General features: G+C 43.0%; 1 protein-coding gene across 6 annotated transcripts in view; it reads right to left on the bottom strand.

Annotated features, from left to right (window-relative positions):
- Window positions 1–21,728, bottom strand: part of FBH1 (F-box DNA helicase 1) — a 48,122-nt gene that overhangs the window by 24,046 nt on the left and 2,348 nt on the right. For all 6 annotated transcript variants that reach the window (XM_084617858.1, XM_084617856.1, XM_084617857.1 and 3 more), the window contains exons 2-12: window positions 21,316–21,480; window positions 18,503–19,038; window positions 17,210–17,340; window positions 13,530–13,665; window positions 13,017–13,207; window positions 10,388–10,501; window positions 8,427–8,521; window positions 6,804–6,972; window positions 4,946–5,174; window positions 1,164–1,251; window positions 642–728 (exon numbers count right to left, since the gene is read on the bottom strand). In XM_084617858.1, the coding sequence (XP_084473984.1) occupies window positions 642–728; window positions 1,164–1,251; window positions 4,946–5,174; window positions 6,804–6,972; window positions 8,427–8,521; window positions 10,388–10,501; window positions 13,017–13,207; window positions 13,530–13,665; window positions 17,210–17,340; window positions 18,503–19,038; window positions 21,316–21,480 (1,941 nt within the window). The remainder of the gene's footprint in view (window positions 1–641; window positions 729–1,163; window positions 1,252–4,945; window positions 5,175–6,803; window positions 6,973–8,426; window positions 8,522–10,387; window positions 10,502–13,016; window positions 13,208–13,529; window positions 13,666–17,209; window positions 17,341–18,502; window positions 19,039–21,315; window positions 21,481–21,728) is intronic.

Raw genomic sequence — 21,728 nt, 5'->3', positions numbered from 1 at the left:
GAGAAAATGGCTCCAGCCCAAACAAGCAACTGGGAAATAAACAAGCCCTTTAACCACATAAGTGACAAGAAATTATTAGAACATATTGATGGTTTTGTGGATAAACTGAACTGGGACATAGGACGCCTGGGTTCAATTCCCTTCTCCACCATGGACTCCCTGTATGACAACCTTAGGCAAAAAATCACAATCTGTGTTTTAGTTCTCCAACTGTAAACCCAGGAGAACAATCCTTCCATTTCCCCGCACTTTGTCTGTCTTGTTTATGGACACCACGAACTCTTCAGAACAAGGATTGTCCCCTTACTACGTGTTTCTACAGAGCCTACCACAACAGAGCCCTAATCTTGGTTGGGGCCTCAAGGCACCACTTATAATAATAATGACGCTGCTGCACAGAAATTGAAGGCACTTGTGAAAAACATAAAACCCCTCTCTCCCTCCTCCTAATGCTCCCCGCCTACCCCCAAACCACCAGGTCCGTATGTGTGGGTTAGTGATCTGAGCACAGGCATAGAAACCAAGTTCCCCTCCTAGCTCAGTTACCAATTCCCTCAGTGTCTTTATTTCCTATCGGTGGCACAGGAATAATGGGGTTAATTAGGTAATTATTTGTTCAGATGGTCTCCTGCCTTACTCACCTGGCGTGCAGTCTTGTGCTTCATCCACAAATATGGCATCATATGTATAAAGCCGCGGCTTCTCAAGTTGCCAAAGCTTCAAATACCCTGGAAGAAGGATCGGACGATCAGGTATTTCAGATGGAAAAGTCACAACTAAGGGCAAGTTACTGTCAGATTAATGAGACACTATCAATCTGAAACCCAGCCAGTTTTTAAAGACTGTTTTAAAAGCAGTTTCTGACCACCGATTTTGTGGGTTTATACATATTATTTATTTGCTCCTGTACGATGCCTTCTCCCTAGCTGCTCGTGGAACACAAAACCACCAAAGGGGAAAATAATTACACAGGTTTTGTGATTCTGACCATACTCCAGGAACTGCTGAAGGCACACAAGAGCTGTTTGCACAAAGCAAACTGGGAAAAGAGTGGTTTCTTCTCCCTCTGATTGCGGTCAGTAAAAGCCATCGCAGGTGCTACTATTTTTGCTGTTTAAACTGAGGATGTCCCTTTTAACGTCTGCATCTTTATGACAACATACCATCCGATGTCATTTTGCAATTCAGTTCTGTATTTCCATTTAGAATTTTCATATTGTCCCATATCCGTCTTGCTTCTTCAACAATGATCTGGAAAGCAACATCAGAAGAATCCAGGTAGATTTTCATGCACAAAACTTCATTTTCTGCTGCCTCAACTACTTCAGCATAACTGAGATGACAAACCTACGGTCTATGTCGTGCCTAATCACATTGTCCCTCCTCTGGTATCCCAATGACTCACCTATCAAGCTTCAGTTTCTCTTATAGCCCTGAAAGATCATAGCCATTCTTCCCCTGGCTTTCATCTCTGACCTCATCTCCTGATATATTTCCCTCCTGTGTGGACCCTCCACATGGCAATAACACTGAGCTCCCCCTGCACGGGGAACTCCCTCCCCAAAACTTATTTGTTAAATCTGTCCACTCCTAACTGAAATCCCTCCTGAAAATCGCATGTCTGCCATGCCACAAAATGAATTTTTTTTTAAATAGCCCAAAACAACAGTTCTATGGAGCAGAAACTCAGGAGATGCATGTGTCAATCAAGAGTAACCATGTGACCATTTTGCTGTAACACTGTTTCTTCCTCACCCCAATCCTCTTGTTTGTCACCCATCATATCTAAAATTTAGGCCCCAATTCTTCAAAACCTTGTGGATGGGAATAGTCCCACTGGCTTCTAAGGATGAATGGGAAGTTCAGACTTCATGCCTATTCATCCCTTGGTCTCTCTGGTAAGTTTGCCCATTAGTCCCAGCTGAACAGGTTGGTTGGTTTCCTTGCTTGTTGTGTGGTATAGGGCAGGAAACGTTGGAATAACTGGGCCCACAAATTTACCCTAATTGTAAGCTCAATTGTAAAAAGTGAGTGAAAGTTCATAGAAGGTCACAATAACCAATTACAAATGTTGATGAGAAAAGGTACAAAAGAGAGAGACACTAAATTAATCCAAACAGAAAGGCCTACTGATATAACTCAAGGACTGTGTTAAGATTGTGCCTGGTAAACAAGAATGGTGTGGGACTGAAAATCAATGGACTACGCTTGGCACGTCAGAAGTTAGGCCTCATGGGTGAGCAAAATGGGAAAGGGTGGGAAAAATGGGCAGATGGACTACTCCACTCATCACCCCTCTTTCAGGACCCTTAATAAAAGATTTTTGGGGGTAGGGACTGGCAAATCAATTAGCGGAATTCCTGCAAGAGGGGGAAGGCCCTCAGGCCTCTGTCCCACTCCACTCCAAGGACATTGTTCTTCACCTGTGGATCCCAAAGGTCACTACATCAATGTGATGTCCAGACCCTTATGTACCAACAGGAACACCTGGTCCTCACTGCTGAACCAGCAGAGATACGCGAGATCCTGCTTTGCCTCTCCTTCCCTTGTATGTTCCTCTCTGCCCCACTATTTTTCCTCTTGTTCTCTCTCTCTTGGCTTTCCACCTGATCTGATCCTGAAATCAATTGTATCGCATGGCACCAACACAATGAGATGAGACAGCCCATCCCTCCAAGCCTGAGAGAGAATGGTAGCCTCTGTGAAATGAATTCCAGTCAGCCAATTCTGAACTGAGGTGGATTTGAAATGGTGATCTAGAACTAGAAGACTCATTATCTCATTTCCAGACCCCATTTCTTGAGGGTTAAAAATAGTGCTTTGCAGGAAACAACTTGAAGAACTTAAGTCCTTGTGAAAATTCATTTTATCAACTGACAGAGTTTTGGCCTCTAGAAATGAATCTCCATTATGATACTTGGATGACTAAATCAAAAATTACATATTTGACGAAATTAACCTGTTAAGTGATCATTACAGGCATTCAAAATATTAAAAAAACAAAAATAAAAACCAAAACCCTGGTTAAAAATAAACCTGTTCTAGACTCTTCCTAAAATGTTAACATGACGTGATTTTAACAACAATGTATGGATGGGTTAAGACACAAAACTCAAATAAAAAATCCCAGCCAAACTGCTAGCTACTGCCAAAGTTTTGTTCAGCCATATAGCTACTTGTTAGACACAGGAAATGAACTGTTTCAGAGTAGCAGCCGTGTTAGTTTGTATCCGCAAAAAGAAAAGGAGTACTTGTGGCACCTTAGAGACTAACCAATTTATTTGAGCATAAGCTTTCGTGAGCTACAGCTCACTTCAATTGGATGCATGTAGTGGAAAATACAGTAGGGGGATTTTATATACACAGAGAACATGAAACAATGGGTGTTACAATACACACTGTAACAAGAGTGATCAGGTAAAGTGAGCTATTACCAGCAAGAGAGAAAAAAAACCCTTTTGTAGTGATAATCAAGGTGGGCCATTTCCAGCCGTTGATAAGAACGTGTGAGGAACAATGGGGGGGGGAAGGGCGGGAAAACTACGGGGAAATAGTTTTACTTTGTGTAATGACACATCCACTCCCAGTCACCTTCAGCCCCCAACTAAAACCTCTCCAGCGCATCATCAAGGATTTACAACCTATCCTGAAGGACGACCCATCACTCTCACAGATCTTGGGAGGCAGGCCGGCCAGTCCTTGCTTACAGACAGGCCCCCAGCCTGAAACAAATCCTCACCAGCAACCACACAACAAAAACACTAACCCAGGAACCTATCCTTGCAACAAAGCCCGTTGCCAATTGTGTCCACATATCTATTCAGGGGACACCATCATAGGGCCTAATCACATCAGCCACACTATCAGAGGCTCGTTCACCTGCACATCTACCAATGTGATATATGCCATCGTGTGCCAGCAATGCCCCTCTGCCATGTACATTGGCCAAACTGGACAGGCTCTACGTAAAAGAATAAATGGACACAAATCAGATGTCAAGAATTATAACATTCAAAAACCAGTCGGAGAACACTTCAATCCCTCTGGTCACTCTATTACAGACCTAAAAGTGGCAATATTACAACAAAAAAACTTCAGAAACAGACTCCAACAAGAGACTGCTGAATTGGAATTAATTTGCAAACTGGACACCATTAAATTAGGCTTGAATAAAGACTGGGAGTGTATGTGTCATTACACAAAGTAGAACTATTTCCCCGTGTTCCCCCCCTGTTCCTCATACGTTCTTGTCAACTGCTGGAAATGGCTCACCTTGATCATCACTACAAAAGTTTTTTTTTCTCTCTTGCTGGTAATAGCTCACCTTACCTGATCACTCTTGTTACAGTGTGTATGGTAACACCCATTGTTTCATGTTCTTTGTGTATATAAAATCCCCCTACTGTATTTTCCACTGCATGCATCCGATGAAGTGAGCTGTAGCCAACGAAAGCTTATGCTCAAATAAATTTGTTAGTCTCTAAGGTGCCACAAGTCCTCCTTTTCTTTTTGAGGAAATGAACTGTATTCTTAAGCCAGAACTGGCCCTCTTAAATCTATCTAGTTATTTTTATACCACTGTCAACACTGTAGTACTGGAATGCCTTCCAAATATTAGCAGAAATACATGGGATCTCAAGTTTCTCTCTCTGTTCCTCATACGTATATTGAGTCTGGTCTAAACCCACTGGAAAAGTGTCCCAATGACTTCAAAAGACATTGGATCAGAGCTACGATGAGTTTCTTGTGTCATCTGCTTCTAGAGGATCACACACGGAGGACATATTCCTTTTCCATAGACCAACCCACGGGAAACAAGAAAAATGCATTTGATTGGTAATTTCCGACTGTTGAATCATAAGGACCACTGTATCACTGGAATCTGCTTCGATGCACATGTTCTACTCCTTCCCCGCTGGACTCTTGCCTCTCCATCAATACTCACTTGCTTCTCTTCTTCACAGACTAGGACCCTCGCTCCGTGCGTATTTTTGCACCATATGGGGGTGTGCTCCACCGATATGAATTCATCTGAAGAAGCAAAAAAACTTCCAAGCGTCTGAGTTACTGTCTTTGCTCTTACGAAGACAGATTGTCCCGCACGGTGTTTGAGGATGAAGCTGATCGTGTAGGGTGACAGGTTGGAAAAATTTAGTTTGCCTTTTTCTTTATAGCTGTGCCACAGACAAAAAAACCCAACATATTATTAGTTTGCAAGAAAACTTATCAGAGAAGTGACGTAGCCTTTCCTTCTATTACTAATACTGAAAGGAGCAAAGAGGAGCTACCTAAGGTATTTATATGGCCCTCCCACACTACCACAGATCTGGGAACCTCACAATTCTTAATGTATCTACCCGCACTACAGCCCTATGACATAGGGAAGTTCTGTTATCCGCATTTTACAGATGGGGAAAACTGAGGCGCACAGAGAAGCTAAGTGACTTGCCCACAGTCACATAGGGAATTTAGCTCATGTCTCCGGAATCCCAGCCCAGCATCACCACCACTGGGCCATCCTATATGAATGAATTCAAAAACTACTGGTTGCAAACTGGTTTAAAGGTGACATGTAAGGGGTTGAAAATTGCATGCCAGCCCTTGTTTGCTTCTTCCTGATATCTAAGAAGTCCTGAAAGGCTATTTCAAAAGAAGGGCTCTTTTTCTTCCACACCTTTTACCTTAAAAATACCAGGGCTGTCAATTCTGGTCTTCCATGTTTTTCTGGAGGTCTTTATGGAGGACCTGGATATGTTGATTTGGCACCCACACAGCCCTTTAGCGAAGGAGTGGAAGATACTGAATTTTTATCAAAAGAGGTTTTCTTTCCAATTGTTTATTGAGGCCTTTGGGTTAAACAGGTTTTAACAAACAGCAAAAAGACTTTAAACAGTCTCAACAAAAGAAAAAATCCTCTCCCCACTCACGCCTTGTCTATATTCCAAGTTGCCCTCGTTTATCTTTAAACCAGTTTAAAACTGATTTAGTTAAACCTGTGCAAAACTGTGTGGGCTAAAGCTAACTCAATGTATGCCAGGTTTAAACAGCATTAAGAGTGTGTCCACACAGGACTTTGCATTGGTTTAACTAAATCAGTTTAAAATAGCGGTGTGATTTTAAACTGGCGCGACTTTTAATATAGACAAGGCATCAAAAGCCAATTCAGGAAAGCACATGTTTAATTTTGAGGATGTGGCCAAAGGGACATAAGGAAGTCTGATTATTGGTTTCTCTAGTGTTTTAATCCTACCAGCAATCCAGTCATTCATAGGCTCATCCAAGAAGAGACAGGAAAGACTATACACAAATTTCTAGCGTAAAAAAAACAAGGAAAAACAAAAAACAAAAAATCTCTCACAGGTCTTCTTTAAATCTCATAAGGGAGCAACGAAAGAGACATTTTTTTTTCCTTTTACCACCACAAAACAATGAAAAAGAAATAAAAAAAGTCATGCCCATAAACAGAAAGGCAATTCAAATAGGATGTTTTGCAAAATTCCCTGCAAGATGCCCACGGCCATTTCTTTTATTCACTCTTTTAAAATACCTTAAAGGTTTCTATGCCAATTAAGTGCCCTTCGAAGTGTGGCACTATCAAGGAGGCAGCAGTGCAAACTTCCCCCACGCACTGCCCTCTACTGATGTAGAAGAACCATCCGACAGCTCCGAGGCTGATGCATCCTTAGTTTCTCTGCTGACCACAGAGGTAAAGCGCTGGCTGGGGCCTACACACTGACATTCTGAACAGCACACTTTGCCCCACCCTGCTCTATGAACAGGAAAATGAGAAGATCGCTACTTACTTTTTGCCGACACTCGCGTACGCTAACGAATGGAAAGTCTTGCACATAACGTTAGGGGGGAAGACACTCTTTCCGTTCTCCACGATGGCCTTGTTAAATGCCACATACAGAAAGCTGAGATGGGGAAACTTCTCTGCATATTTGATCAAAGTCGAGGTCTTTCCCGTACCTGAAGAACAAAAGAAGGAAAGGTGTCCTTGTGTCAGAATCCTACTTGTATTCCCAGCACTTCTCGCCCATCAGACTCTTCATCACCCCTATATCATTAGCCTAGTCTGCACAATGTGGTTGAGATTTTCAAAGTCAACTAAAGCATTTAGCCAACCAACCTCCACTGCAATTAATGGGAGGTGCATGGCTAAGTCCCCTTTGGAAATCTCAACCTGTAGCCACAAGTGTTATGAACAGTTATAAAATCACGCAATACTTTTAAAACACTCCAGCCAACCTAACTGACATGAGAACATTCTGGGAAAATGAATTGCACCAGTTGTCTAGACAGGTGGCAAGCTGAGTTTACTGTCTTGTGTGGGTATGGTGGAACAGATGATACCCCACCAGCCAGTCAGGGGCTAAGGAACTCCTGTGGTCACTATCAGACCAAACTCACATGGCAAGTCAGGCTTGGAGGCAGGTGCTCAAAAGGGAGGACCTCATGCAGTTGAGGCGACACTCAGAAGCAAGTAGAGCCAAGGGCCCCAGACTGGGATCCGGTATCTTGCAAACGCTGCCTGCCTTGGCCCTCAAAGGAAGAAGACGGGCCAATCTGTTTTTCTGTTTTGAAGCCCTGCTCCGAGATTAAGCCCCAGCCTTTACTTGCACTGAAGAGCGGGAACCTCGACTGCCTGTGGGGCCTGACAGATTACTTCCCTCTCCTTTGCTCAAGAAAAAGGGCTATGGAACTATTTTCCTGTTGTTGGGACTGCTTTCTATCCCCCAAAAGGGGATGGATTCGCTAAAAGGCACAGCTGAAGGACTGTCCCCCAGACCCAGATCAGAGGTTCGCAGCTACTTAGAGAACTATGCATGATGCAAGCAAAGTGCCCACTCTCACCCCAAGGGGGCGACCTCAGGACGTAACATTTCACAATGTGTAATGTGTTCATCACTCTCCCCCAGCCCTTTTCTATTATTTCTACCTGTTGCACCATATTATCCTGGTCTGTGTACTCTCCAGGACAGGGGCTGCCTTATTTACCTGTTTCTATAGTGCCTAGCACCAGGGAGCCCTAATCCAAAGCTGCCACTACCGCAATACTGCTACTAAGAGTGAGGTCAAAAATTTATTTCCTTTTAAAATTTACTGCACTTAATTTCTTTTTTGTGTTATTACAAGACACCTTCTTTTACTCCACTTGTATGAGGAGCGAGAGTTGTGTACGAGTATTCTAAAAAGCTGCTTATTTCCTGCCTACATGGTTATATAGGTATTTGATTTCTACACAAAAATCTACCTCTTGATTCATTTTTGTTAGCTGTAAGCAGTGTTTGCCATGTGTACCTCCTCAGCTCCAATAAAGGAAAAAACACATCAGAACTGGAGTTTGCTTAATTGTCTAATAAGCCAATTTCTTTTTTTGGATAAAGCGTCCCTGCAGCTTGTTTCGCAGTCAGCTTTCTTACCTGCAAATGCCATAATTTTCACTACTTGACCAGGCAAGATTGTGTGGTTTAGGATCCTTTGCTGTTCATGGGTTAGTTTTATGTCAAGTTTATTACTAAGAAATAAAATAAGAACAAAACAATTATTTTTCTGTGTTAAAATACACAACCGACGAGGAACTTATAGCAACGACATGCCTGAGCATGGAATTACAACACCCTCCTACTGGAGAGGCTGGACTGGGGAGAGACAAGGGGCAGTCAAGTCAGACAGGAAAAGGCTACAGCCATATAAGGCCAGAGATAACAAGGGCCAGAAGGAGGGTTGTAGCAGTGGGGACCATGTAGAATGGGAAGATATTGGAGAGAAAAAAAGCAACATGACTGCAGATGGGAGAAAGAACGGGCGTGACCTTGCATAAGGTCACTTGGGAGCCTTTAAACCTAAGTCATTCAGGTGCTAAGTCCCATTTCCAGAAATGACTTCAGCTCCTAAATCTCACTGAAAAAATTCAGTGGGACTTAGTCTTCTGAGTCGCGTCTGAAAATAGAACTTGGGCTCTTTCAACATTTGACCTTTAAGTAGTGTGACCAGATGTCCCGATTTTAAAGGGACAGTCCGTTTTTTGGAATTTTTTCTTATATAGGCGCCTATTACCCGCCACTCCCTGTCCCATTTTTTCACAGTTGCTATCTGGTCACCCTACCTTTAACCTCTCTGTGCTTCATCTCAGTTCCCCAGCTGTAGCATGGGGGATCGTTATCCTTTATCTCACAGAGGAGCTGTGAGGTTTAATTAACATTTATAAAGCAATTCAGTATTTCAGTGTTGTTTTTATAAATAAAAATATAATTAATTGTAATAAACCTACAGAGCAAACTACCTTTTTCCAGAAAGTTGGCGTGAGATACCAAGAGAAAATTCCTCCATCTAGGAATATCCTCCTGATTCTGCCAAAGCCCTTTGTTAACAAATGACTATTCTCAGAAAACTCCCTTTCTACTGACTACAACTGTGAAAGAACCATAGTTAAATTAAGATTTCTGGGTGAGGGACTGGAACTAAGGGCTGGGAAACAAAAGGGTCGAATCCCACATGTTCAAAGTATCTAAGGAATTCCCATCACCTCACCTGTGAGGTAGGGCAGTGCCACTATCCCCATTTTACAGATGAGGAACTGAGGAACAGAGAGGCTAAGTGGCTTGCCCAGGGTCACAAAGGATGTTTGTGGCAGAACAGGAATTGAATCTGAATTTCAAAAGGCCCAGGCTAGCGCTCTAACCACTGGACAATCTCTCCTTCAAGTAGCAAGCTTTCAGCAACTTGTATCAATACAGATGACAGGATGGAGTTTGTGTGGACAAGAGATATGCCAGCAAACGTCTGATGGCTGGTTTGCCTCACTGCCTCTCTTGAATAAGCAGGCAATGATAATAAGCATGCATTTATTAAAATTATTTCCTTTGTGGTAGCAACATGGGGGGTTAAGGCCCCATTGTGCTAGGCGCCACACACACAAAACAAACAAGCTTTTCTAAAAGGGACCATCAAGCTTAAATTTGACCAGCCACACTCCCTTCATCCCCCAAAACATCCCCATGGACAGGGAGGGGGCAGGAGTCTTCCCTAGGAACTTGGAGTGATAACAGTCATTTTAGCCAGCAGTAGTCATGTTATAGGCAGATAACTGTGTTTAACAGATGCTTCTTACCAACTGCGGTCATTGTAATGAGTAAAAACCCCTCATTTTAGTAAGAAAATAAAATACGTTGAATTTTTATAGCTTATGGGTCTGATTCTGCTTTCCCTCTGTGGCAGAGTAATGACACTCCAATGAGACAAAGAAGCTACTCGGACGGATGCCAGTGAGAATGAGACTCTGTAAACTAGCCCTTTCTGAGAAGTGTTTGCTCAGTCTCCAGGACTTTACAGGGATCTGTGTATTTGGCCCTCCCATTTAGATTAAATACATGAGCAGTACCTGGGCCAACCGCTTCTTCCACAGTCTGAACTGGGTGTTTCCAGCTTTGTTGTCTTAGTAACAGGGCAAGAGTTCTCCATCAAATACAAGCAGTAGAAAATACTGTAGTGAAACCTAACAGAAAACATAAAGACAGATAACAAATCTAATGTAAGAGGATCTTTAACAATGCTCAACTAAACGTCAGTTACCTCCCTCTGCCCCCACAAAAGACCCGAGAAGCCGTTTATGCTGCCCATAAAGCAATATTTGGAGAGCTCACTAGCTGACTTATCCAATAAGGTGCCAGACTGGACCAAAGGACTTCAAATTCGTTTCTGAGATGAGTAAAACTGCATGTGGAAAGATAACATAGTGCCCCCGGCAATAAAGAGCTGAAGGTGCTGAGGAAAACAGCCAATCAAGATCCTTCCTGTTTCAGTGGACGGATCAGAGATTTCCCATCACTATAGAAGTGTCCTAAGTGGGCAGCATTTGGGATATTAGCGTACCCAAGATTTTCATCAGATGTGTAGACAGCCATTGCTTACACAAATAGAAAAACAAGACAGGCCACAAACATTCAATGAGTCTAAACAGGGATACAACATCATCATTTAAAGTGCTGTTATAGTCTGAAAAGTGACTGTAAAAGTGGCATGGAGGCGCTCCTTATTTACTGCCTCTCATGGACCCAAGAGCAAGTTGGCCCACCTTGTAAAAAGATTATCTTTATAACCATCCACTCCACAAACATAACCGAGGATCGGAGAATCAAGCTGGGTCCTTTCCTTCTCATGCGTCAACACCTGTAATAAATATTTTGCAACTGAAACCTAATCAATCACCCTGTTGCTGATATCGGATTTATAAGAGAATCCAGATCACTCGGAATAATAATCACAGATAGCATTTTACATTATGTCTACACAGTGCTTTGATTAACAAATTAATCCTCGTGAAACCCGCAGAAGTGCATTAGAAAATGCAAAAAGAACAGGAATACTTGTGGCACCTTAGAGACTAACAAATTTATTTGAGTATAAGCTTTCATGAGCTACAGCTCACTTCATCAGATGCATGCAGCGGAAAATACAGTAGGTGGATTTTATATACACAGAGAACATGAAACAATGGGTGTTACAATACACACTGTAACAAGAGTGATCAGGTAAGGTGAGCTATTACCAGCAGGAGAGAAAAAAAACCTTTTGTAGTGATAATCAAGGTGGGCCATTTCCAGCAGTTGACAAGAACGTGTGAGGAACAGTAGGCTGGAGAGGTTTTAGTTGGGGGCATCATCAAGGATCTACAACCTATCCTGAAGGACAACCCATCACTCTCACAGATCTTGGGAGACAGGCCAGTCCTTGCTTACCCACAGCCCCCCAACCTGAAGCAAATACTCTCCAGCAACCACACAACAAAAACACTAACCTAGGAACCTATCCTTGCGACAAAGTCCATTGCCAATTGTGTCCACATATCTATTCAGGGGACACCATCATAGGACCTAATCACATCAGTCACACTATCAGAGGCTCGTTCACCTGCACATCTACCAATGTGATATATTCCATCACGTGCCAGCAATGCCCCTCTGCCATGTACGTTGGTCATACTGGACAGTCTCTACGTAAAAGAATAAATGGACACAAATCAGACGTCAAGAATTATAACATTCAAAAACCAGTCGGAGAACACTTCAATCTCTCTGGTCACTCGATTACAGACCTAAAAGTCACAATATTACAACAAAAAAACCCTTCAAAAGCAGAGTCTAACGAGAGACTGCTGAACTGGAATTAATTTGCAAACTGGACACCATTAAATTAGGCTTGAATAAAGATTGAGAGTGGATGGGTCATGACACAAAGTAAAACTATTTCCCCGTGGTTCCCCTCCCCCCTCCCCCCCCCCCATTGTTCCTCACACGTTCTTGTCAACTGCTGGAAATGGCCCATCTTGATTATCACTACAAAAGGTTTTTTTTCTCTCCTGCTGGTAATAGCTCACCTTACCTGATCACTCTCGCTATAGTGTGTATGGTAACACCCACTGTTTCATGTTCTCTGTGTATATAGAATCGTCCTACTTTTTTTTCCACTGCATGCATCCAATGAAGTGGGCTCTGGCCCACGAAAGCTTATACTCAAATAAATTTGTTAGTCTCTAAGGTGCCACAAGGACTCCTGTTCTTTTTGCGGATACAGACTAACATGGCTGCTACTCTGAAACCTGTCATTAGAAAATGCAGGTAGAGATGTGAAGTGACTTGCCCGAGGCTACACGGTGAGTCAATGATAGCTGATTGAAACTCATAACTTCCCTTAGAAACTCACTACTTCTCATAGCTGGGTTAACTCTGTTGTGCTAACAGGAGTAGAAACAACAACTTGCTTTCACAACTGGGACAAGCAATGAAGACTCCAAATACACATAGGTGGTTGATCTGCTGTGTATGGAAGTATTTGTTGTATACAGTCACTTTTCTGAAAATAACAGCACTTAAAAACCACCCTGAACTATTAATATACTGGACTCTTAGCTGCTGTGAACTAAGTTCAATGGAGCAAGGATGTGCTCACAATAAATAAGCATTCCAGCTGCAGATTTTTATTTTAAGATATGAGAATCTCCCCCTCCTCACCTGTTACTTATATTGATGCCCTTCTCCCTCATTGCATTCAGCAGTGTGGCCATACAGTACAATGTCTCAGTGATGTCCAGAACTGAAAGGGTAGAGCTGGGTCTCCTAAGACACGCCATCAGCTTCTGGATGTCACGAACGCCATCAGAGAAGAGCACAATAGCTGCTATCACAGCCCACACGTTCACAGCCTAGAGAGGGTGATGGCAAAAAGAAGAATGGAGAGAACCAAGAGGACTACAGAGTTTGTCTACTCAGGGCATTGGGGTCGGCGAGAGTGAGAGAGAGGCTGGCATTGTGAAAAGATCCCTGTGAGTATTAATAGCATCAGTAACAAATTTCCTCAGCCAATCCCCTTCCTCCCTGCGACTATTTAACATTTCCTATTTACACTAACAATTTATCACAGGCAAATGCTTTTCTTTAGGAAAACCCTTTATGCCCATTGCTCCAGATATGACCCACAAAGTAAAATGTAAGACCAAAAAACCCATCAAGGAATGTTTAACCTACCCCCGCAGTGCCCGCTAAATCAGGCAGTCTCTGAATGATGCATATCTCTGCCTTGGTAAAGAGATGGTGCTGCTTCAAGCACCTGAGAACTGCATCAGGGTCCATTCTCCGGTCAGCGTTGGAGGCGGCCATATACCTGTGCAGAAAGTGCCCAAAGTCAAGGAATGAAAGTTAGGTCATTTGCCGTACCATTAAGCCTGCCCTCCGGTATGCATGTAGCCAGATGGGCTTGATCCTGCCAGGCGTTGAGCACTCTGGCTCCGATCCAGAAAGGCACCTAAGCATGTGACCAGTTCCTAATCTCACTGACTTCCAGGGATTAAAAGTTAAGTGAAGCACGTGCTTAAGTACTTTGCTGGATGAGGGCCCTGGATTGTAAACTCTTCAAGGCAGGGATCATGTCTTCGTGCATGTGTAAACAGCACGTAGCATACTGTGGGTGCTACAGGAGTATAAATGATAATGCATACGGCAAGGAGATGAGAGGGGACTGCAAGGATCACAGCTATTACTGCTAGTAATGAGGAAGGCCTGTGGAAATCCAGTGTGCACTGGTCAGAGAAAAGATATACTTTTTTTACGCATTGGGTTTTCCAATCTCTCACATCTTAAAAAAAATCGGACTACTTTTGATCCCATTTGCCTCTCCAACTTCCATCTCATCTTCCTTCTCCCTTTCATATCTAACCTTACTGAATACACAGTTTGCAATCACAGTCTGGAGTCTCCTCTACCCTCTCCAATCTGGCTTCAGGCCCAGGTGCTCCACGGAAACCACTTGCCAAAGTCTCTTAAGACCTCTTCCTAGACAAACCTCAAAACCAGTACTTCAGCCTCAGCCTCTCTGCTTGTCAGCTGCTTTGGATACCATTGACCATGCTCTTCATCTTGCAATCATGTCTTCCCTTGACTTCCGTGACTGTCCTCTCCTGGTTCTCTTCCTTCTCCTCCAATTGTTCCTTCAGTGTGTCCTTCAGAGGATTCTCCTCATCTTATCTCCAACTTCCTGTGGATGTTCCACAGCAGTCTGTCTCTCCCTACACTTTATTTCTGGGTAATCTCATCCACAAATGCAAATTCAGACACCATCTCTATACTGATGACTCTCCGATCTACCTCTCCACTCCAGTCCTGCCTCCTTTTGTCCACATTAAAACCGTGGCCTCTCTCTTTGACATCTCCTTGTGGATGTCTAGACATCAGCTAAAGCTCAGCACAGCTAAAACAGAGCTTTTACTCTTCCTACCACTCCCTTCCTGGTACCTCTTTTCTCAATCACTAGGGACAACACAGAGTGGATAAAAATTGATGATTTATTAAAAAACAATTTAAAAAGTCAGATTTATTTATTTAAATTAAACACTGGTTGGTTTGTTTTTTAAATTAAAAAATGTAAAATTAAATTTGAAATTGACAACCTATTTAAGGCCTACATTTATTATAATCTATTAAAATCATTTAAAATAAATACAAAATATAATATTAAGCAGAAAATGTTCACTGCCAAGTGTTAAAGTCAAACCACTGAACTGGTGGAAGTCATCAGCCAAGCACCTGGAACCAGAGTTTGTTGAAATGCTAAACCAGCAGTAGCCTCTTCTACAGGTGCAAAGAGAGAATATTTTCTTCGTATCTGTTTATTCAACTAGTGCAGTTCACTGACTGGTTGATTCAAAGTTAAGAAACCAGTGGGTGTTAAAAAAGCAGGAAAGCTTGTTTTCCTCTTCCAACCTATTAATGAGAAGAGTGTGTGAGAGGATGAGATCTACTAGTTTCAAAATCTTGAAGGACATGGTGACCAGAAACAATCAATTCAATTAGCTAATTACAGTTCATACTTCCTTTGTTGAATAAATCAGTTAGTTTTAAATGCAAAACATGTTTTGATGGACTTTTTTCTTATGTACCCAGAACATTTAAAGGTTAAAAAATTAAATTGCTGTTTTAATTGAATTTGGGTTTCCATCCAGCGAGAGATGCAAATCAAAAGTAAAATATTAATCTAATAAATAAGAGATGCATCATTCACCATTTACTAACACAATAAAAAATTTAAAATTAAGAATGAATATATATTAAGGTAAGCTATGTAATTGTTTAAATAAATGTGTATAAGATATAGTGTATCAAGACTAGCAAAAAAAAGCACCAAATTTAGTGTGAAGGCTATATTTAGTTGCCAATCAACATGTTTTAATGGTTACCATTTGTTAACTAAGTATTGGGCGCTTAATAATTTTAACTCTTAGGATTCTGGACTAGCCCTAAATAGTAACATCCAATTGGTTGGCATGTCTGTCCAGTTGGCTATTTAGTGGTTTAATGATTATCAGCCAAGGAAAATAAAGTACAAATGCAAAACAGGGTTAAAATCGATTTAAAAATCAGTGTGTGCTGCTTGCTGGTTTAAATCATGATGAAAACTGGGGACTTAAATCGTTCTGATTTAAAATCAGCCCTCGCTGGTGCAACACCACCATTGTGCCTATCACCCAGACCTGTCTCTAGATCCTCAGACCCAGGCTGTATTTAATTCTTACAAACTCTTTCGGGATAACATCTCTTACGCACGGCCTTATACATCCACACAGCTCAAATTCTCAGCCAGGCTCTCTTTATCTCACGTCTCAATTACTGCAACATCCTCCCCTCTGGCCTTGACAAATGCCGTCTTGCTCTGCTCACACCCATTCAGAATGGTGCCGCAAAGATCATTTTCTTAGTTAGTTGCTTTGACCACATCGTCCCGCTCTTTGCGGTCCTTCACAGGCTCCCCCTTCTCGATGGCATCAAGCACAAGCAATCAGTCTTCGCTTTCAAGGGCCCTCATGACCTATCCCCCACCCTACGTATCATCTCTCATTTGCTATCTAGATGTGACTTTCACCTCCGATCGGCCTTGTTGCCAGCCTCCATTGCCCACTTGTTAATATTTTCCCATGTTGCTCCTCACACTTGGGAGGATCTCCCAGCAAACACCTGCAAAGCGAACACATTATCTTCCTTAAAACTCTCCTTTGCCACGTTGCATACAAAACACTTGACAATGGTTCGGTCCCTGGTGTGCTGAGGCCACTACCTACCATGCTGAGCTACCCTGTCTCATTGTTTCCTTGGCTTCGCCGTCTGTCTGTATCCATCTGTTATCTCATACTTAGATTGCAAGCTCTTTGGGGCAGGAACTGTCTTTTTGTTCTGCGTTTGTATAGCGCCCAGCACAATGGGGTTCTGGGCCGTGACTAGGGTTCCTATGCACTACTGTAATACACATAATAAATAATAGTAGCCAGAAAATGGAATGATTTGGAAATTTAGAGCATCACCTCTAGGTTATATTTTTATGGCATAAATACTTGAGCGGTTAAGGCATCTGATTAAGGGAAAATGGAAACAGGAGATTTTTGGGTGGAGTGGGGAGAGCGAAGATGGCATTTTTTGCCTAGCCCAGAAGGTCCATTGATCAGTTTTACTTCTCATAACTAATTCCTCCTCTCCCCTGCACACCCCAATCATGTGAAGCAAGATGTGTGAGAGGAAGTTAATCACCTTTCTTGGCAAAGCACAGCATAAAATGGAGGCAAACCTACAGCAACAGACTGGAAACAGGGCAAAGCACTGCGGGGCTGCTTCCCCCATCTGCTGACGTACAGCTGTAAAATCACACGATGAAACAGACTCACCTTATAAACCCCAGCATGCACTGATCCTGCTCTTGGGTTATACCGTAACGATCCAGAATCCATTCAACTGTGAGCAGAGCCTGGGCCTCCTTCATGAGGTACTGACGGTACAGCTTTTTCCACAGGATAAACTAAAATGCAAATCAATGTCCCTATCTGAACAGCACCTTTCAACCCAAAACACTTTATAAATAGGCTTCTTCTGACAAGCACCAAGAAGCAGCATTGCTCCTGGGGGAGACATGTAATTTCAGTATAGCAAAACCCAACAGCTCGATAAAAAACAAGCAAGTGGCTCATGATGGGGCAAAAAGAAGATGGAGAAAAAGGAGGGATGGAGGAGGAAAGAGTGAAAATTCTTGCTCCTTGTAGTCTAAGGACTTGTCTACAAAAGGCTTGTTTCTCTAGAATTTCTCACTATAGGTACCCCTGGCTTAACCACCCAATGCTGGCAAGGTACCATCGGCCATCAGCATTTTTAACACGGTCACTCAGACCTACTTTGAATAGGATTAGAAAACATAGTGCTTCTGACATCCTGTGGCTCTCTGGAGCCTGTCCCCACGAGCCCTCCCACCTACCCCTTTGGGACTGTCTTGGTAGACACTGCTAAGGGCTCATCATCTTTTACGGTCTCCAAATCTAAAACAACTCCCAACAAGTTCATCATTATTTATTATTTGTACTGTGCATAGGAGCCGCAGTCATGGATCAGGGCACCAGTGTGCTTGATGCTATACAAACAAAGAACTAGAAGATGGTCCCCTGTCTCCAAAAACAAACGGCCGACCTGTAAGCGAGGACAGGTGGATGCAGGCAGATGGGGTGGTTCCTAGTAACAGTGAGACAATACTGCTCAGCAAGATAGACAGTGGTCACAGTGCATGAGCTAACAACAGAGAATTTTTTGTAGGGATCACTGCAGAGGGCAGTGGGATGGCCTTGCAGACATTTACAGGCAGCTCCTCCAAAGTAGGTGGAACCCACATAAGAGAAAGCACAAAGGTAATGGTTCAAAAATGTAACTGGTGGCCGATGAAGGTGGGGGAGGAGTGTCACCTCCTAGCAGACACTCGGCACCTCACAGACAAGACTTCACAAAAGAGCAAAGTAAGGGAGGTTATGGTGATTACTGATGGGACAGATAAGTGGAAGAAGTGGATTCAAAGGAAGAAAGAGAGAGGTCACTTAGCTAAGCAGACCAGGGCAAATGTTCCTGGTGCATAAGCAGGAATGTGACATGATATAGGCAGCAAAAGAATCTGAATTAAATCAGTAAGACAACACCCTCACCAATGGATCACTGACAATCTCTCTCCAGCGATGACACACCAAGCTCAGGTTCAGATAGAGATCAGTCACAGGGAGGAAAGAAAAAATAATTCTCAGGACTTCATTGGGCAGCTGGTCAATGTGTCCTTGGGGTTCTTTACCGCATGAAGTCCCTAGAAGCCCAAAATATGAATCAGGAATTGGATCAATTTCTATGACATCAGGGTCTTGTCTGATTTCTGTGTGTCCTGGAGAATACTTGAGGGAACTGTCCATCGTGGGCTTTTTATCAGTCCCACCACATTTACTGTATTCTGTATAATTACTGCCAGCTCCTTCTGAGCAGAGAGGCCGTTTTCTAGAGGCCGCAAGACCCCCGGAAGCTGGTTTAGCATCCCCATCATATCCAAGCAGGGCACAGTAATCCTCCAACCCATCGTCCATGAAGGAGTCCAACGACTCTTCCTTAACTTCATTGCTTTTTGCCACTTTGTTACTGGTAGTTTGCGTCTGAATGACTTTGAAGTAATCAGTGATGCTCCTCTGATGATCCTGTCCTATAGCCAAGACAAGAAGAAAGAACACAAGCAAAATGTGTTTCTCTGTGTGTGTCCAATGCCTGAAAGCCTCTAGGAGACTTTAAAACAAAAGGGCAAAATGCTAACACCTCACTGCTCCCCTCCTCATGATCTTTACACACAAATAAATACATAGAAAGAAAGCTGTAATTTCTACTTCACATTAATTATTTCCTCTGAACGGACAAACACGGTGACAAAGGAAGGAAGCAGAGAGATAGGAGGATAAATAAAACCTCTGAGATCAGCATAAAGCTCTTCCTGCTACAGTTTACTTTTCAGAATCCAGTAAACATGAAAACAAGTTGAAACAACAGTGAAGCCGCAAACTGTTTCAAGCTTAATGTGAAAATCGCAGCTTAAACCCCTAAATCAACATTACTCAAATGCAGCCACCGGAGGATTTTTTTTGCAGCCACAACAGCCTACTAGGCAGAGACTGGGGGGACAAAGCGGCAGTCCCACCCTGCAGCACCCAGCTTTTGCTCCTGGATGTGCTCCCTTGGCGTTTGCTGGCACCGCCAGCAGGGTTCAGTGCCCTGCAGCCTCCTTAGGGGCTCCAGGCAGCGCCTCTGGAGACACATGGCGCTGGTGTGCACAGCACCAGAGGAACCTGGGGCTCCGCCAGCGGCTGATGAGTTCCTGACCTTCCTTCTCAGGGGTGACGGGGATCGGGCTTCAACCCCGGGGCTCCCACTTCAGGCTTCAGCCCGAGGCGGCAGGGCTCCGGCTTGGAAAAATTGTCAGAGCAGCCACCAGCAAGAGTTGGTAGCCACACTCTGAGGCCACCAAAAAACTTGTTGCGAGAACCCTGACCCTAAATGGAACAGGCCTTAAATACTTATTGAAATTTTAAGAAAAGAGATCAACATTTTTTTAAAGTAATAAAGCTAATTTATTACCAGCCACCCATTGATTTGACCGCAAAAAGATTGTAGCACAGAAGTGAAACTGAAAGTCTACGATGAACTCTACTCTCAGCAGCCTGTCTTTTCACTAATACAGCAACCCACACTAGCCAAACCCCTGGAGATGCACTTCACCTAAGCAATCATATTATTGGTTTGGATATTAACGCGTACCTATGCCGACATTAAACATCATTACTGGTCCATACAAGTTTCATGCTCTTCCTAGTCTGCAACTCACAGCCATTATTTTGTGCTTCCTAATGTTTAACCAAGAGGCAGTGCTGGAAAAACAAGTGGGGCCAAGATTTTCAAAAGCAATTAGTGATTTTGAAAGCCCAAGTTGGCATGCCTTAAAGGGCCTGAGCTGAGCACCCAAAAAGTAAAGCATCCAAAAATTACTAATTTTCAAAAATGACTTGGCGGAAGACACGTATTCAGAGTCTACAATGGAAATGAAACATGATCCAGCAGTGAAGGCATAGAACAGAGAATCAGGAGCCCTGAGTTCTAGTCCTGACTCAGCCACAGACTCTCTCTTTGACGCTGAGCAAGTCAATTCACCTCAGTTCCCCCGAGGAAAATTTCCAAAAATGTTTAAGTGACTTAGGAATCTAAGTGTCACTTTCAAACACAACTTAGCCACTACTCAGGCTCCCAAGCACCTAAATAACTTTTGAAAATGAGACTTGGGCGCTTTTGAAAATTGTACCCCATGTATGGAAAATGGGTATCATAATAGTTCCCTGCCTCACAGAGAGGTTGTGAGGATTTGTTAGTTAATGCTGTGAAGTGCACGGAGATCCCTGAATGGAAGGTGCTATAGAACATTAGACAACCAACACTTAGAGAACTAACTAAATGAGAATGCATATTAAATAATGAATATCCAAGAGTATCTCCATAACTGCAGATGCTGCACTGTATCTCAATTAGGGCTGCCATTTGCAGCAAGCAGGCTGGTCTAATGAGGCTGGTGAGTGCAGCTCAGCTTTTCAAAGCAAGAGAAAGGCAGAAGACATTTGGAGTTGGTGTAAACCAAGACTTAACCCAGCCCGGGTGTGGGACTTGCCCTCCTTGGGAGGAGAAGGGACTCATGACTCTAAAGGTAGCTCTCTCCTAAGTTGCTCTCCATTGCTTAGTTAGGCCGCTGCTTAAGTACAGTTATACCAAAGGGTGATTACAGTATGGATCAATCAACTTCTTTCATTGTGGACATTCAATTAGACCTCCTCCACTGCTCTTCCATCAGTAACTGCTCACAGTAATTGGGGTTAAATTCCACTGTTGCACAGAGTCAATATTAACAGTACACTCTCAGCTCTTAACCTGTTTGGAAACACTGTACCTTCTTGTTGTCTCTTGGTCCTGTATGTAGGGTAGAGGCCCCTGTTTAGATCTCCGCTTGCCTGTCTTTGACTGAAAGGCTGTGTCAGGGAAGACGAGCCTTCTCTGCTCTGGCTGAAGGCTTCACAGTCACTGGCTGTAAGGTGCTTTCGTTTAAATGGTCTCACTGTCACCAACACGAAAAGAAAATTGCATGGCTGTTAATTTAATTAAGTTTATGTTTATTTTCAAGTGACAAAGGCTGTGCCTTTGGTAGACTTCGACAATCAGTTCATTAGGGATCAGTTATTTTATAAAAGCCCCATGGGATGATCCCCACATCTTAGCCAATGTACTCTCTTTCAGTAGTTTATGCAGAAATTTATACAGAGCTTTGAAGATATACTGTACAGTAAAATACATCATCATCAAGAC

The sequence above is a fragment of the Lepidochelys olivacea genome, assembly GCF_965140295.1.
Source record: "Lepidochelys olivacea isolate rLepOli2 genome assembly, chromosome: 1".
Lineage (NCBI taxonomy): Eukaryota > Metazoa > Chordata > Testudines > Cheloniidae > Lepidochelys > Lepidochelys olivacea.
This window is presented reverse-complemented; position numbering and strand designations above follow the sequence as displayed.